The 17,748-nt window shown below is 39.3% G+C and overlaps 1 protein-coding gene across 2 annotated transcripts in view; it reads right to left on the bottom strand.

Annotated features, from left to right (window-relative positions):
* Positions 1–17,748, bottom strand: part of SPIRE1 (spire type actin nucleation factor 1) — a 326,738-nt gene that overhangs the window by 62,628 nt on the left and 246,362 nt on the right. For both annotated transcript variants that reach the window (XM_090285845.1, XM_090285844.1), the window contains exon 8: positions 13,731–13,860. In XM_090285845.1, the coding sequence (XP_090141971.1) occupies positions 13,731–13,860 (130 nt within the window). The remainder of the gene's footprint in view (positions 1–13,730; positions 13,861–17,748) is intronic.

Consider the following 17,748-nt stretch of genomic DNA (forward strand, 5'->3'; position numbering starts at 1 on the left):
AAAAGAAAATTCTGAAAGAAAATATTAGTTCCAACATCTTATCTCATTTTACTTTCTAAACAATGGATTCCAAAATTAAAAATTCTAACCTATGAAATAATTTATGAGGGTTAAGGTGGCCTGGAAACTTCACTCATGTTATAGTTTAAAAACTGAGTTTAAAAAGAGGGCTGATTTTACATATCAAATTTAGTGATTAGTAGTTATTTGTTTCACTATTAATCCCTCTCTATTTAAAGGGGGGGGGGCAGAGGAACCTAAACTTGTACAACAAACGTGGAACACATATTTTACAACCAAAGCTATTACAGTGCTTTTCTGCTTTTATACTGTTAATGAGCACTCAGAATCATTTGTGACTAGGCTCTACCTACCTTTGTCTTTGTGCAAAGAGGCACAAATGACAGCTTCTGCCCATCAACTGAGGAGTGGCAGTCCTCTGAAGTAGCTGACAGTTTTTACTTTAGTTACTTAAATGATTTAGAGAATAAGAAGTATCAAAAAATCTGTTTCTTGAAAGGTTTTTTTACTATCCTCTTAAATCAAAGTTCTGTTTTAGACTTTGACATTATTGTTTTAGAAGATGTTGACCATAAGGATCGGCAGCTATATTCCGTAGACACAAGTATGGTGCAACAGTTCTTCCACAATCCCCGGGTAGGCAACAGATTTTTGCCATTTTAATTTTTTTTAAGTATATTGTTTTCAAATTAGCAGAAATGTTTATTTTAATGACCACAGTTTAGAAGAAGCCTTTCAATTTTCTTTTTTTGACATGTTTGAACAAGCAGACGAACGAAATGTATTTCATGAAACCACAAAAGCCATGTCAGGTATGAAAGCATTTTTTTTTTAACCTGACAAGTCAAAACTGTAAGATGTGCTAAGTGGCCACCTTGCTGAAAAAAACAAAAACAATAAAACGAAAATAACTCAGGTGCTAGGAATATACAGGTAGGATGAAAAAGAGAAGATTCAAGAAGACCTGGAGTGGCACTTTCAGACTTTAAGGCAGAAGGCAGTGAATAAAAATCTAAGATATATGAAACTAGAAGCCTTAATTTCAATTCTATCACTAAGATCTCAAATAAAGTAACAATAAAAGGGGGAAAAAAGTTTTAAAGAACATTTTAAAAATAAGAGCATGATAAAGACACAAACATTTTAAAGATCCATAATATAGGATTTTTGACTTCAACATAACATAGATCAAAAGCAAAAATTGCCATTTTTAAAAACACTGTTTTAGGGAACATACAAAATCTTTATAATTTAAGGGTAAATGTGTTCTTAAATAACTAATTTCAGAATTAAAAATTGGCTCTCTGCATAAAGGTGAAACATCTACAAAAAATCTCATTCAGGAACTAGCAGCATTGCAATGTGTCAATAAATTGTCTATTGTAGACAATGTAATTCAGTAGTTGAAAAGAGGTCTCAAGAGCCAAAATGCCTAAATTTGAATATTAGCTCTGCAACTTACTAGCAGTGTGATTCTGGGCAAGTTACTTAAACTTTCTGTGCTTTGGTTACTTCATCTATAAAATGGTAATAATGATACATATCTCATGGGATTGTTATGAGGATTAAATTATTTTTTTAACCAGAAAACAACAATAAAAGGTGCCCAGAACAGTGTTTAGCACATAGTAAAACCTCAACATCAAGCAAACAAACAATCTAATTCAAAAATGGGGAAAGGACCTGAATAGAGACATCTCCAAAGAGGACATCCAGAAGACCAAAGACACAGGAAAAGGATGCTCATCATCACTAATCATCAGAAAAATGCAAATTAAAACCACAATGAGATATTACCATCTCACAACTGTCAGAATGGCTATCACCAAGAAATCAACAAACAACGGGTGCTAGTATTTCTTAAACTCTCTCAAATAGTCTCACTCAATGCCCTCTTACTGGCTGCTGTTGACACTCATATATATCTCTCGTAACATGCAGATGCATGACACTCCAGTCACTCTTCTGTAAGCATTTGTGGGCAGGGACAATGCTTTATTCATCTCTGTATCCCAACAGCTAGCACAATGTTTAATAGAAAATAAAGGTTCAAAAACTATTGAAAAAACAAAGAAACCCTATGTCAGACACCATCCAAGTAATACAGGCACATTATGCTTTCCTTGTTCCTTTCTCTATTCTATTGGTATTACGTCCATTAAAGTTTATCATCTCTAAACCTAATTACTCCTTACTCATATAAATCATGAAGCTTACTTTTCTCATAGCAATCTATTTGTTTCACTTTATAGTTTTATTGAAATCTTTTCTATTACCTCTCTTATTTCCTCTCAAGGTATAGTAATTAAAAAGAAAAACCTAGTCTAAAACAACCATCCTACAATAGCATTTCCTTATTTTCTCATGGTGATTCTAATTCTCTTCACTCAAGAAAAAGCATATACAAGGTCTGTCCAGAAGGTATCCAACTATGTAATATGAAACACAGACACTTACTGAAGAAGATACAAGATACAAGAAAGATTGTACACAGGATGATGACGCCTCAGTCCCCTTCAAAGTTGACACCTGGGGACCTCACACAGTTCTCCTAATCAGCATCAGCTTCCCCATCGTCTATTCCTGAATCTCATCAAAGCTCTGAAATCTCTTTCCTTTCAAAGGTGATTTTAGTTTTGCGAAAAGCCAGAAGTTGCAGGGTACCAAATCTGGGCTGTAGTGGGGGCTAAGTCACTTGGGTGATTTGATGTTTCACCGAAAAACTACACACAGGACGTGATGCATGAATGGGCACACTGTCATGATGAAGCTGCCAATCACCAGCTGCCATAGCTGCAACCTTCCGAATGATCTTAATAATTTCCATGGAGGAATGTTCAAGCTTAATGCAAAATTTGATACAGATTTGTTGCTCTACTCTCTTAGTTATTTTGAAAGCCGACAGCCACACGGTACACGTGCTCACCAACAGTGTCTACCATCCCCAGTGACTAGTACAGTGAAGTCATCACTGTTCATGAGTGTGCATTCCAGTTCACTCTCCTTGGCTGCCAGTTTACATCGATGTCGTTTCCAGACAGACCTTGTACATATACTTTGTAAAATATGCATAATTTTTTACAATATATTTCAGGGGATTCACAGATCCTCCTCAGGTCCTTTCAAGGACTCATAGGATAAGAACTCTTGTTTCACATGATTTATATGTTTTGGCTTATTTTTATATTAATGCTCATACAGATTTTTTACTTTGTATGGTTATTTTTAAAAGATTAACAATTGCTGCCATAACTGTTTGACAGGGATAAATTGATATAACTTTTACTTTGTAGCTCTGTAATTGCAAGATACATTTAAAAATTTTAACACCTATGGTACTTTTTACAGCCTAGTCCCTGTACTAGAGACTGGGGACATAATAATGAACCAGAGAGACATGGGTCCTGTCATCATGAAGGTCACAATGTAACAGATGTGCTAAGAATCAAAGAATACCAATACAGAGATTGAAGAGTTCAGAGCTGGAGGCAGGGAGAGCAGTAAGAACTGATACAACAAATCAGACAAAGAAGATGACAGCCTGGGTTAAGATAGTGGCTATTGCGCTAAAGAATGGAAGACTAGGAAGATCCAGAAGTGAAACCAACAGGGTTTGGTTGTTAAGAGTCAAAGATGATGATATTGGAGGAGTTGGAAGATGGTGGCGGGATAGGTAGTAGTGTTACCTGCTTGCTCCCATCGCGGAAGGACCTGGAGTACAAACACAGAGTGGAGTGAGTGACTGCAGATTTCAGATAGGGCGAACGGGGATGGGAGTGTGGGAACAGTGTGAAAGAGGGCAGAAAGCTCAGCCCAAGCCCTCCAAGTGATGCTGGGCTTCCCAGCCCGGCGCCTCTGCCACGCTGCACCTGAAAGGGGCAGCTGCTGACAGGCGCATTAGCTGGGATCTGCTTGGAAACCTCTCCCTGCCCTAGGCGCCCTGACCAGCAAAGTCCTGGAGGGAGTCAGCGAGAAGGTTTAGTTGAAACAGTTGGAGGCATGGGAAGAGAGTGAACAGCCTGGACTGTGAGAAACTGTATGAACTGAGTCTAGGTGGGGACTCCCTTGGCTGGCAACCCCGGGCTGGCAACCCCGGGCTGGCAACCCTGCGCCCCGGACGCTCACACCAAGGCTCCACCAAATAAAAAAGCAAAACTGAGCTGGGGAGGGGGCCCATAGGGAAAAGTTGTGATGGAACTGCAGACTTGGTAGGAACCTCAGGCAGGCAAGTGGCACATGCAGGCATACAGGTAGGGATGCAGGCCGGTGCTGCAGCTTGGAGGCAACACAGAGACTTTTTTGAAGGAGTAGAGACAGGATCTGAGGCTGGGCAGGGACTATTGGCATGCACACTGGCTCGCCTGCAGAACAGTGTTGCTAGACAAGCCTGAGGAGGGCTGAAGGGTGCCGCAGGACAAAGGAGGAGGGGACACAACTATGTGTGGCTCACAGCAAAGAGCTGCGGCCACGAGTGAGAAAACAGCAGCCTCAGAATCCAGCTAGATCTCCTCACAGCCAGCCAGCCAGAAAAAAATTGAAACCCATGGAATTTTGACCAGGGGCAGATCCAGAAAAAGAAGACAGCATCCAAAGGTTGTACTGGGGAAAAATGCTTTCTTTAATCTGTTTCCTACTTTCTCTCCTATTCTTCTTCTTTAATTTTTGTTTGTTTGTCTGCTTTGTTTATCCTCTATCTTGCACTAAATATATAGCATATAACTGCTATATAAAACTAATACTATACGCTTCCACCTTCTCACTTCATTTTGCATTCTTCCCTACCCTTTTCAACATACAATATAAATATTGCTTACCGTCTCACATAGCCTTGACCCTACTTGCTACTATTATTATTCTACCACCTTCCCTCTCAAAAATCATCTTTCTTTCATTTAAAACAACTCTTATCTGTTTTTCCTATAGTATAATAGTCTTAACCTCTTTACATTTATATCAATACTGGCTCATTTGCTGCTGATAGTGTGATTGCGGGTGGGGGATATTTTGGAGGGTGTGGATTTCTTGCCTGGGTTGTGTGTTCTAACAGCATCTCTACAGAAGAACTCAAGAAAAAGTAGGCAGGGTGACTCTCAATCAACTAGCCAGAGGGAAGGACCCACCAAACAGTAACTGAAATACAACCAGATAGCTTAACCAGATGACATAAAGGGCATCTCAAGAGCATCAGGCTCAGGAGATCAAAGAGACTGGTCCACTGAATTCCCCAGGTCTCCTATACAGAATCTCATACCACGAAGGCGGGAAATCAAAGCACACAAATCTAAGAAACAAAAACACACAGGAATCATCCAACATGGGAAGACACAGAAACAAACTCCCAATGAAAGGAAAAGAGGAACCCCTAGAAAGAGAGCTAGATAAAACAGAGATAAGCAAACTATCAGACATGGAATTCAAAAGAATAATTATAAAGAAGCTCAATGAACTTGACAAACTCAGAGAAAACGACAATGAACTCCAGGGGAATTACAAAGAACTCCAGGGAAAATATAAAGAACTCCAGGGAAGCTACAAGGAATTTACTGAGTACAACACCAGCAAAAAAAAGGACACAGAAACTATCAATAAGAACCAGAAAGAAATGAAGAATACAATTTCTGAACTGGAAAACACAGTAGACTCAATCAAAAGCAGCCTAATGAAGCAGAGGATTGGATCAGTGATTTAGAGGACAATATATAAAAAAATTCCCAGACAATATAAAAAAATGAAAAAAGTCTGAAAAAGAATAAAGAGGGTGTAAGAGAACTGCTAGACACCATGAAACAAAAAAATATTCTTATCATAGGGATACATCAAGGTGAAGAGGAGCATGGGATAGAAAACCTGATTGAAAAAGTAATGACAGAAAATTTTCCTAACTTGATGAGAGAAAAAGTCATCCAAGCCCCGGAAGCACAGAGGATCCCAGTGAAGATGAACCCAAAAAGGCCCACTCCGAGGCACATCATAATTGAAATGGCAACAATGAATGACAAAGAGAGAATCCTAAAAGTAGCAAGAGAAAAACAGCAAATAACATACAAGGGAGTTCCGATAAAAATATCAACTGATTTATCAACAGAAACGCTACAAACCATAAGAGAATGGCAAAAAATATTTCAAGCAAGGAAAAAAAAAGGCCTACAACCAAGAATACTCTACCCAGAAAGGCTCTCTTTCAAAATGGAAGGTGAAATAAGGAGTTTCCCAGACAAAGGAAGACTAAAAGAATACATTTCCACCAAAACAGCAATGCAAGAGATGCTAAAGGGAATGCTTTAAGAAAAAGAAGAAAAAGAGAGAGGGAGAGGAACACAGGTACAAAGGGAAATGAATAAACATCTGTCAATAATAACCTTAAATGTAAATGGGTTAAATGATCCAATCAAAAGACATAGGGTAGCGGAATGGATACAAAAACATGACCCACATATATGCTGTCTACAAGAGACACACCTCAGAACAAAAGGTTTACACAGACTGAAAGTGAAGGGATGGAAAAAAATATTCCAAGAAAATGGACATGAAAATAAAGCTGGGGTAGCAATACTTGTATCAGACAAAACAGATTTCACAGCAAAGACCATAAAAAAAGACAAAGAAGAACATTTCATAATATTTAAGGGAACAATCCATCAAGAAGATACAACCCTGGTAAACATATATGCACCCAACATAGGAGCACCCAAATATAAGGAAAATATTAGAAGACTACAAGAAGGATATTAACAGGAACACACTCATAGTAGGGGACTTTAACACCCCATTATAAACAATAAACAGATCTTTGAAGCAGAGAAACACCAAGGATATGAGGCACTGAACAACACACTAGATCAAATGGATTTAACATACATATATATAGATCTTTTTACCAGAAAGAAGCAAAATATACATTCTTTTCAAATGCACATGGGACATTTTCAAAGATAGACCACATGGTAGGACACAAAACAAGCCTCAACAAATTCAAGAAAATGGAAATTATATCAAGAATCTTCTCAGACCACAATGCCTTGAAACTAGAAATCAACCTCAAAGAAAAAATTCAAAGACATCAAACTCATAGAGAATGAATAACAGGATATTAAATAATGAATGGGATAACAATGACATCAAGGAAGAAATCAATAAGTTTCTGGAAAGTAATGATAATGAGCACACAACTGCCCTAAACCTATGGGACACAGCAAAAGTAGTCCTGAGAGGAAAGTTCACAGCAATGCAGGCCTACCTGAAAAGGACAGAAGAATCTCAAATAAAAAATCTAACCCTACAGCTACAAGAACTAGAACAATGACAAAAAAAGCCCAGAGAGAATAGAAGAAAGGAAATCATCAAGATCAGAGCAGAATTAAATGACATAGAGACTAAACAAACAATTCAAGAGATCAACAAAAGTAGGAGTTGGTTTTTTGAAAAGATAAACAAAATTGACAAGATTTTAGCAAGCCTCATCAAGGAAAAAGAGAGAAGACCCAAATAAACAAAATGAAAAACGAAAGAGGAAATATTATGAGCAATATCACAGAAATACAAAGGATTGTAAGAAATTACAGTAGTCCCTCTCTATATTGAGGTTCACTTATCGTGGCCTCACTGTATTGAGGGTTTTTAAGAAATATTATATTTAATTATTTATAATGGATTTTTCGCTATATCACGGGATTTTGCAGTACTGTATATGTATGTTGTTAAAGTTACGTAGGTTTAAGAGTGTAGAATAAATGCAAGGTTCCTACTTCGTGGGGTGGGGGGTCTAGAATGTAACACCCACAATAAGTGAGGGAATACTGTACTACAAACAACTATATGGCAAGAAACTTGGAAACCTAGATGAAATGAACAAATTTCTAGAAACATAAAATCTTCCAAAATTGAATCAAGAAGAAGTAGAAAGCCTTAACAGACTGATAACAAAGAGTGAAATTGAAACAGTAATAAAAAAACTCCTGGCACACAAAAGCCCTGGACCGGCTTGCTTCATAGGTGAATTTTACAAAACATTTAGGGAAGAACTAACATCTACCCTTCTCAAACTATTCCAAAAAATCCAAGAAGAGGGAAAACTCCCAAACTCTTTTTATGAAACCAGTATTACCCTAATTCCAAAACCAGGTCAAGACACAACAAAGAAAGAAAACTAAAGGCCAATATCGTTGGTGAACATAGATGCTAAAATCCTCAACAAAATATTAGCAAACAGGATCCAGCAACACATTAAAAAGATCATACACCACAATCAAGTGGGATTCATCCTGGGGATGCAAGGATGGTTTAATATTCACAAATCAATAAATGTAATACACCACATAAAATGAAAGATAAAATCACATAATCATATAAATAGATGCAGAAAAAGCATTTGATAAAGTACAATACCCATTTATGATGAAAACACTCAGAAAATGGGAATAGAGGGAGCATACTTTAACATAATTAAGACTATATACTTGAAACCTGAAGCCAACATCATACTCAATGGACAAAAACCGAATGCATCCCCCCTGAGATCAGGAACAAGAGAAGGATCTCCACTCTCTCCATTCCTATTCAACATAGTCTTGGAAGTTCTAGCCGCAGCAATCAGACAAGAAAAATAAATAAAAGGCATCCAAATTTGAAAAGAGGAAGTAAAACTGTCATTATTTGCAGATCACATGATAGTGTACATAGAAAACTCTATAGACTCCCCGAAAAAATACTTGACATAATAAGTGTATTTGGCAAAGTAGCAGGGTACAAAGTCAATATTCAGAAATCGAAGGAATTTCTGTACACCAACAATAAAATATCAGAGATAAGAGACTCCCGGCCAAGATGGAAGTCTAGACAGACACGCTGGGTCTCCTTGGACAACCAAGAAGAAATACAACTATCTAAAACTAGAGACAACCAGAAGTTCCAGAAAATCAAGTGGCATGGAAGTCAAAACAAAGATATAAAGAGGAAATACTCATCCAGACAGGTAGGAGGGGCGGAGCCGGGGCAGAGAGGATGCGGTATGGTGGTGGCAGCAGCGGTGGCAGCAGCAGACTGGTGGAAAGTGCAGTTACACGTTTTAAAAAGTTGGGAGGGACACATGGGGAGCGTTTCGAGCTCCTGACCAGACCCCACAGATCGCGGTCCTAGCACCAGGGGAAATCAAGCCTCACTGGTTCTGACCATGCAAACCTTGGGGGTTGGGACGGAGGAAGAAACTGCCAGTCTCTCAGCAGAGTCCACTCTTTTAAAGGACACCCACAGTCCTAGAACATCTGCAGACCTACCCACTCTGGGAATCACAGCCAGGGCAACAGCTAGAAAGGCACCAGTCCCATAGGAAAGTGGGAGAAGTGCCTGGAAAGGGGCAAATGCTGAGCAAGAGGCATTGTTCCCTCTCTGACCCCTCCCCCACATACAGCGCCACAATGTGGTGAGACGGGTCATCCTGTACTAACAAATACCTAAGGTTCCACCCCCAATAACATAAGAGGTGCTACAGCCCTTGCCCAAATCATAGAGGCAAACACAGAAAGATGAGGAGACAGAGAAGTATGATCCAGAAGTGGCAGTAGATCAAGGTTCCAGTGGCACAACTAAGCAATGAGCAGAAAGGATGTCTAACAGATGAGGAGATAGACAACTTAACAGAAGCACAGTTTAAGGAATTGGTGATTAGAATGCTTGCAACTCTGACAACAAAAATTAAATAGGACAAGGAAAGAATGAAGGCTATCCTGGCTGAAATGAAGGAAAATCCGTATGAAACAAATGGTGAAGGAAAGGAAGCCAGGGTTCAAATCAAGACATTGGAACATCATGAAGAAACAGTCAACCAGTACAGAAGGAGGAAATGAGAATTTAAAAATATGAGGAGAGGCTTAGAAACCTCTGGGACAGCTATAAACATACCAACATCCAAATCATAGGATTTCCAGGAGGTGAACAGGGAGAGCAAGAAATTGAAAAATTATGTGAAAAAATAATGAAGAAAAACTTCCCTAATTTGGGGAAGGATATGGACATACGGAGAAGCACAGAGAGTCCCAAACAAACTAGACCCAGGTAGGACCACACTAAGACACATCATAATTAAAATGTTAAAGGTTAAGGATAAAGAGAGAATCTTAAAAGCAGCAAGAGAATTACTTACAAAGGAGTATCTATAAGACTGTCAGCTGATTTCTCAAAAGAAACTTTGCAGACAAGAAGGGGCTGGCAGCAAATATTCAAAGTGATGAAAAGCAAGGCCCTGCAACCAAGATTACTTTATCCAGCGAAGCTGTCATTCAGAATGGAAGGGTAGATAAAGTGCTTCCCAGACAAAGTAAAGCTGAAGGAGTTCATCATCGCCAACCCATTATTATATGAAATGTTAAAGGGACTTATTTAAGGAAAAGGATATCAAAACTATGGACATTAAAATGAAAACAGTATCACAACTATCAACAACAGAACCTAGGGAATGGAACAAAGGTAAACTAAGCAGACTACTAGAGTGGGAACAGAATCACAGGTATGGGGAGCATGTGGGGGGAGTGCAGCTGGGACGGGGAAGGGGAAGAGGGAGGAAAATGGTGCAGGAATTAAGAATCAAGGTAGGAGGGTGAGGAATAGACAGGGCAATATTGAGAAGAGATTTATGCACAACCCATGGACATGAACTAAGGGTGGGGGACTGCTGGAGGGAGGGGGGTTGCTGGGTGGAGAGAAGTAAAGGGAAAAGAAATTGGGACAACTGCAACAGCATAATCAATAAGCCATATACACACACCCAAATATCAGAGATAGAAACTAAAAAAAAATACCATTTACTATTGCAACAAGAAAAATAAAGTACCTAGGAATAAACTTAACCAAAGAGATAAAAGACCTGTACTTGGAAAACTACGTAACACTGGAAAAAGAAATTAAGGAAGATACAAATAAATGGAAGCAAATACCATGTTTATGGAGGGGAAGAATCAACATCATTAAAATGTCCATACTACCCAAAGCAATTTTTAGATTCAATGCAATCCCTATTAAAATAACAATGACATATTTCACAGACCTAGAACAAACACTTCAAAAATATATATGGAACCAAAAAAGACCCCGAATACCCAAAGCAATCTTGAGACAGTAGAACACAGCAAGAGGAATCACAATACCTGACATCAAACTATACTACAAAGCCACTGTGATCAAGACAGTCTGGTACTGGCATAAGAACAGACATATAGATCAATGGAACAGAATAGAGAGCCCAGAAATAAACCCAGGACTATATGGTCAACTAATATTTGACTAAGAGGGAAGGTGCATAAAATGAAGTGAGAAGAGCCTCTTCAAGAAATGGTGCTGGGAGAACTGGACAGGGACGTGAAAAAAATGAAACTAGACCACCAACTTACACCACACACCAGAATAAACTCAAGATGGATCAAAGACTTAAATGTAAGCCGTGACACCATAAAAGTCCTAGGGGAAAACATAGGCAGGAAATTTTCCGATATCCCACATAGCAATATTTTCACCAATACATCTCCTAAGGCAAGGGAAATAAAGGAAAGAATAAACAAATGGGACTACATCAAATTAAGGGCTCCTGTCCAGCAAAAGAAAACATCAACAAGATGAAAAGGGAACCAACCATTTGGGAAAACATTTGCCAGTGATACCTCAGACAAGGGATTGATCTCCAAAATACATAAAGAACTTAGACATCTCAACACCAAGAAGACAGACAGCCCAATTAAAAAATGGGCAAAGGACCTGAACAAACACTTCTCCAAGGAGGATACACAGAGAGTCCATAGACACATGAAAGAATGCTCAACATCACTAGCCATCAGAGAGATACAAATAAAAACCACAATGAGATATGACTTTACAGCAGTCAGAATGGCCATCATAAACAAATCAACAAACAACAAGTGCTGACGAGGATCTGGAGAAATGGGAACCCTAGTGCACTGTTGATGGAAATGCAAATTGGTGTAGCCACTATGGAAAACAGTATGGAATTACCTCAAAAAACTAAAAACGGAACTGCCTTTTGAACCAGCAATTCCACTGCTAGGATTATACCTGAAGAATCCTGAAACCCCAATTCAAAAGAACTTATGCACCCCTATGTTCATAGCAGTGCTGTTTAGGATTGTCAAGTGCTAGAAACAGCCTAAGTGCCCATCTGTAGATGAGGGGATTAAAAAACTTGGTACATTTGCAAAATGGAATAGTATGCAGCAGAAAGAAAAAAGAAACTACTGCCATTTGCGACAACATGGATGGAACTAGAGAGAATTATGGTTAGTGAAATTAGTCAGGCAATGAAAGAAGAATACCATATGATATCACCTAATATGGAAGACTAATGAACAACACAAACAAATGAACAAAACTGAAAAAGGAACAGAATTAGTTATCAGGGGGAGGGAGGAAGGAAAGAAGCATGGTAAGTAGGGGAAAGGTCTAGTCAAAGAACAGGTATAAATGACACATGGACATGGACAACAGGGTGGGGAATAACTGTTGGAGAAGGGGTGGGCTGGGTGGGGGGAGCAACGGAGGAAAAAATGGGACAACTGAAATAGAAAAACAAACAAACAAAAAGAGTCAAAGATGATGCTGATGTTTGTCTTGAGCATATTGAGATGGGGAAAATAAGGAGATTGTTGGGGGAGAAAGCAGATGAGTTCATTTGTGGATTTTTTGGGCTTGTCTTGCGTTTAGGATATCAGGAGGACCTACTAGCAGACAGAGGGATGGATGAGTCTAAACTTTTAGAGAAACTTGCAATATAGAATGGGAACTGGAAGACAGCCAGAAACAAAAAACATAAAAAAGTGTATGGCTGAAAAGGAAGAAGAATTGAGCCCAAGACAGAAACTTGAAGGATCAAGAAGTGTCTCAAAAAAGTAGAAATAGACATTAGAGGAGAAAACTAGGAGCGTGTGGTGTCACAGAACTTATTCCTTTTCTATTCAGGTGCCACTACAATCTATTTTCCTAAAGAGAGTTTCTCTGAATTCTTTGGGTATCTTATAAATTAGCGAAGAACCACATAAACAAAATGTTACAAGTATTTTATAATATAGTCTATAAATCAAAATCAATGTGTGCTTACAGTTCACATTAAAAACATTGAATATAAAGGAAGTTTGGGAATAAGTGATATCAGATAATAATTGATGCTTTCATGACATAATATGTTATCTTTGAATCCATAAGTAAGACAATAGAAAGTTGAAGGTAAACTATTATCTTTATTTTAAAACATGATTTATCTTTGTACATGTATTATAATTTATAAAGTACTTTGACCACAATATTATTTCTTATTTAAAAGCCATAATGAAGGTTTAGAATAATTTTTATCCTTTTTTTACTGACAAAGAAACAGACACTCAGAGACGTAAAGACATTCTAATAAAACCACAGTCTAGAGATTGGCAGAGCTCTTTCTACTATGCCATGATGTTCTTGTATAGTTCAGTATCACATAAGGAAAGAATTTCTTATTCTATGAATGTCTATTATAAATTTCAAGTAAGTGCGTGTATGTGTGTGTGTGTGAAAGAGGAAGAGGGATAGAAAGAGAGAAAGAAACAAGGAAGGAGAACTCCATGAATTATCTCAACTTTGCAACATATCATTATTTTTCACTCAGCTGGTTGTATAAAGACATTTTTTCAAGTGAATGACTATACACCATGAGTGTGGCAAGCAAGCTGGCTCACCTAATCTGGTACGTCTAATCTCTTCCGGTGAGACTGGCCGCAGCTTTCTTTCTGCTTTGATTTCTTCTAGTATTCTTTCATGGAGGCTCCGTGGCCGTGGTGGAGTGGGTTTTAGTTTTCTGGCTGAGGCCTTGGAAAAAAAAAAACAATGGTTGAAGACTCTGAGTAGCTGTCTAAAAAATTTTAAGTCCAGTCATTCAGTATAGTATTACGAAATTATATTTTATTGATTGCAAAACATTTTTTCTCATCATTATTTTTAGTATTTCAAAAGCTAATGATAACAATACTGTATATTCTACAGCTTCCTTTTACTTAAAAATTTTTAAGTTGTTCATGCTATTACAATTGTCCCAATTTTTCTCCCACTGTCCCCCTCTCCCTAGGCCCTGCTTTTCCAGTCTATCCCCACATTATTATGTGGGTGATGCATATATGTCCGTTGTCTAATTCCTTCACCTTCTCTCACCAGTCTTAGATTCCAGTTATAAGTGAGGTCATATAATACTTGTCTTTTATTGCCTGGCTTATTTCACTTAGCATAATATTCTCCAGTTCCATCCATGCTGTTACAAAAGTTAAGAATTCCTTATTTTTTACTGCTGCATAGTATTCCATTGTGTAACTGTACCAAAGCTTTTTAGCCACTCATCTACTAAGAGGCACTTAGGCTATTTCCTTGGATACTGTAAATAACACTGCTGTGAACATAGGGGTGCATATATTCTTCTGAACTGGTGTTTCAGGATTCTTTGGATATATTCCCAGAAGTGGAATCACTGGGTCAAAAGGCAGTTCCATTTTTAATTTTGTGAGAAAACTCAATACTGCTTTCCAGAGTGGCTGCACCAGTCTGCATTCCGACCAACAGTGCAAAAGGTTCCCTTTTTACCACATCCGCACAAGCACTTGTTTGTTGATTTATTAATAATAGCCATTTTGGCAGATGTGAGGTGGTATCTCATTGTGTTTTTAATTTGCGTTTCTCTGATGGCAGGTGATTTTGAGCATTTTTTCACATGTCCATGGGCCATCTGTATGTCCTCCTTGGAGAAGTGTCTATTCGGGTTCTTTGCCCATTTTTTATTGGACTGATTGTTTTCCTGGTGTTGAGTAATATGAGATCTTTATAAATTTTGGAGATTAAATCCTTGTCTGATGTATCATTGGAAAATATATTTTCCCATATGGTCAGTTCCCTTTTTATTTTGATGATGGTTTCTTTAGCTATACAGAAGCTTTTTAATTTGATGTAGTCCGATTTGTTTATTTTTTCCCCTTATTTCCCTTGCCCTGGGTGATACGTTGGTGAAAATATTGCTACATGAGATTCTGAAGTTTTTTTGAGTATATGACTACTATGATAGTATTTTTATTTTTAAGTATATTTTCATTGATTATGCTGTTATAGTTGTCCTAATTTTTTCTCCTTTGCTCTGTTCTGAATGGCACCCCCCACCTTAGCTCATGTCCACGGGTCATGTGCATAAGTTCTTTGGCTTCACCCTTTCCTATACCATTCTTAACATCCCATTGCCTATTTTGTTTCTACCAATTATGCTTCTTGATCCTTGCACCATTTCCCCATTTCTCCCTCTTCCTTCTCCCAGCTGATAACCCTCCAAATGATCCCCATACCTATGATTCTGTTCCTGTCCTGGTGGTTTGCCTATTTTGTTTTTGTTTTTATTTTTTAGATTCAGTTGTATATAGTTGTGAATTTATTGACATTTTAAGGTTCATCGTTTTGATCTTCTTTTTCTTAAATAAGTCCCTTTAACGTCACATATAATAATGGCTTGGTGATGATGTATTCCTTTACCTGTTTGGGAACATTTTATCTGTCCTTCCATTCTAAATGATAGCTTTGCTGGACAGAATAATCTTGATTGTCGTCGTCGTCGTCGTCGGCAGCCGTCCGTCTCGAGAGACGATGGTGTAGCTTCTTCAGAGTCTATCTGCACCGCCAAGAATGGCTGTGCAGTCCGACTCGGGAGTGACATGGTATCTGTCTCCTCCCGTGTTGAATCGACATCTTGCGATGACGCTGAAGCTACAGAGCCTGGGCAGGGTAATATGGAGGGTCTGCTGTTGCCCATGCAGCAGACCCCCCCTCTCTTCGCAGCTGAAGGGTCCAAGGGAAAGACGGAGTCGATACAGCTTGGCTTCAGGTGCGCCGCAGGAGTTGCCGGTGTTGACTACAACGTCAAACCGCCTTAGGGACTCCGGCTCCGGATTTTCTGTCGGGGTTTACTCCCTTAGCCTTTCCCCTGAAGAGGTATGCCGCAAGGCAGCGGAGGTTTTTTGGAGTCAGAGTTTTCCTTCTCTGATGTACCCTGACTGGAAGATCGAACCAGCGACACTTAGCTCGCAGGCCGACGCTCAATCCACTGAGCTAAACCAGCCAGGGCAAAATCTTGATTGTACACCATTGCTTTTCATCACTTTGAATACTTCTTGCTAGTGCCTTTTTGCCTGCAAAGTTTCTTTTGAGAAATACACTGATACTCTTATGGGAACTCCTTTGGAGGTGATTCTCTGCCTTTCTCTTGCTGCTTTTAGGATTCTCTCTTTAACTTTTGGAATTTTAATTATGATGTGTCTTTGTGTGGTCCCCTTTGGGTCCAACTTGTTTGGAACTCTGTGCTTCCTGGACTTGTATGTCTGCTTCCTTCACCAAATTAGGAAAGTTTTCTTTCATTATTTTTCAAATAACTTTTTAATTTCTTGCTCTTCTTCTCCTTCTGACATCTCTATGATTCAGATGTTGGTACATTTAAAGTAGTTTCATAGGTTCCTAATCCTCTCATTTTTTTCAGTTCTTGTTTCTTCTTGCTGTTCAGGGTGAATATTTATTTCTTCCTTTTGTTCCAAATGTTGATTTGAATCCCGGCTTCCTTTCCATCACTGTTGGTTCCCTGTATATTCTTCTCTACTTCACTTTATATAACCTTCACTTCTTCCTTTATTTTGTGGCTATATCCAATCATTTCTCTGAGCATTCTGATCACCAGTGTTTTGAACTCTGCTTCTGATAGGTTCGCTATCTCTGCCTCACTCAGTACTTTTTCTGGGGTTTTCTTTTCTTTCATTTGGGCCATATTTCTTTGCCTTCTCAATTTGGCAGTCTCCCTTTGTTTGTTTCTGTGTATTGGGTAGAGCTGTTTTGACTCTGTGTCTTGGTAGTATGGCTTAATGTAGGAGTCCTGTAGGGTCCAGTGGCACAGAGCCTCACCTATCACCCAAGCTGGGTACTCGAGGTGCGCCCTTCATGTGGGCTGAGTACATCCTCCTCTTGTAGTTGAGCCTTGGTTGCTGTTGATAGATCAATGGGAGGGATTTAGCCAGGCCAGTCAGCTGCAAGGACTGGCTGTGGCCACTCATCACCAATCTCCGCTCTCCATGGAGGATCAGCTGTGTAGGGACAGGGTGGAGGTGCTCTGACATGGTCTGTAACTGTCATCTGGATGTGCTGGCCCTGGAGTTTCCCAGAAAGGTCAGGCCCCTCCATGTTTTGCCTGCGGCACCCTGCCTGAGCTGTAAAGCAATCTGAGATGGCTCCTAGTTGTGCTGGGCTCAGAGATTCCCAGACGAAGCCAAGTTTTGAATCTACTAGTGTTGGGTTTGGGGCTCACTGAGACCAGCTGTTGCTTCCTTGAGATAACTTAGGAAGTTGTGAAGCATGAGCCAAGACCAGTCATTCCTATAGAAAAGCAGCCTGGGTGGGCCAGTAAGTTGGGTGGGGCAGAGCCTGGGGACCTCCAAGGAGGGTCAAACAGTGTTAGCCAGGTTGATGGAGTCTCAGCTATGGCACCAGCTTGTTGCTTGTGGGGGGAGGGTAAAGAGAGTGAGTCTGAGTAGGTGAGTTCATCTGTGGGTTCTTTAAGAGGAACTGCTTGGGGCTCCTGCAGTTTCTTCCACTGACTCAATCCCTGCTGGTTTTTGCAGCCAGTTGTGGGGACTTATCCTCCTGGCATTGGACCCCTGGGCTACGGGTCCTGGTGTGGGACTGGAACTC

Source organism: Furipterus horrens, unplaced genomic scaffold (assembly GCF_987537825.1).
Source record: "Furipterus horrens unplaced genomic scaffold, mFurHor1.1.pri manual_scaffold_8, whole genome shotgun sequence".
NCBI classification, from domain to species: Eukaryota; Metazoa; Chordata; class Mammalia; order Chiroptera; family Furipteridae; genus Furipterus; species Furipterus horrens.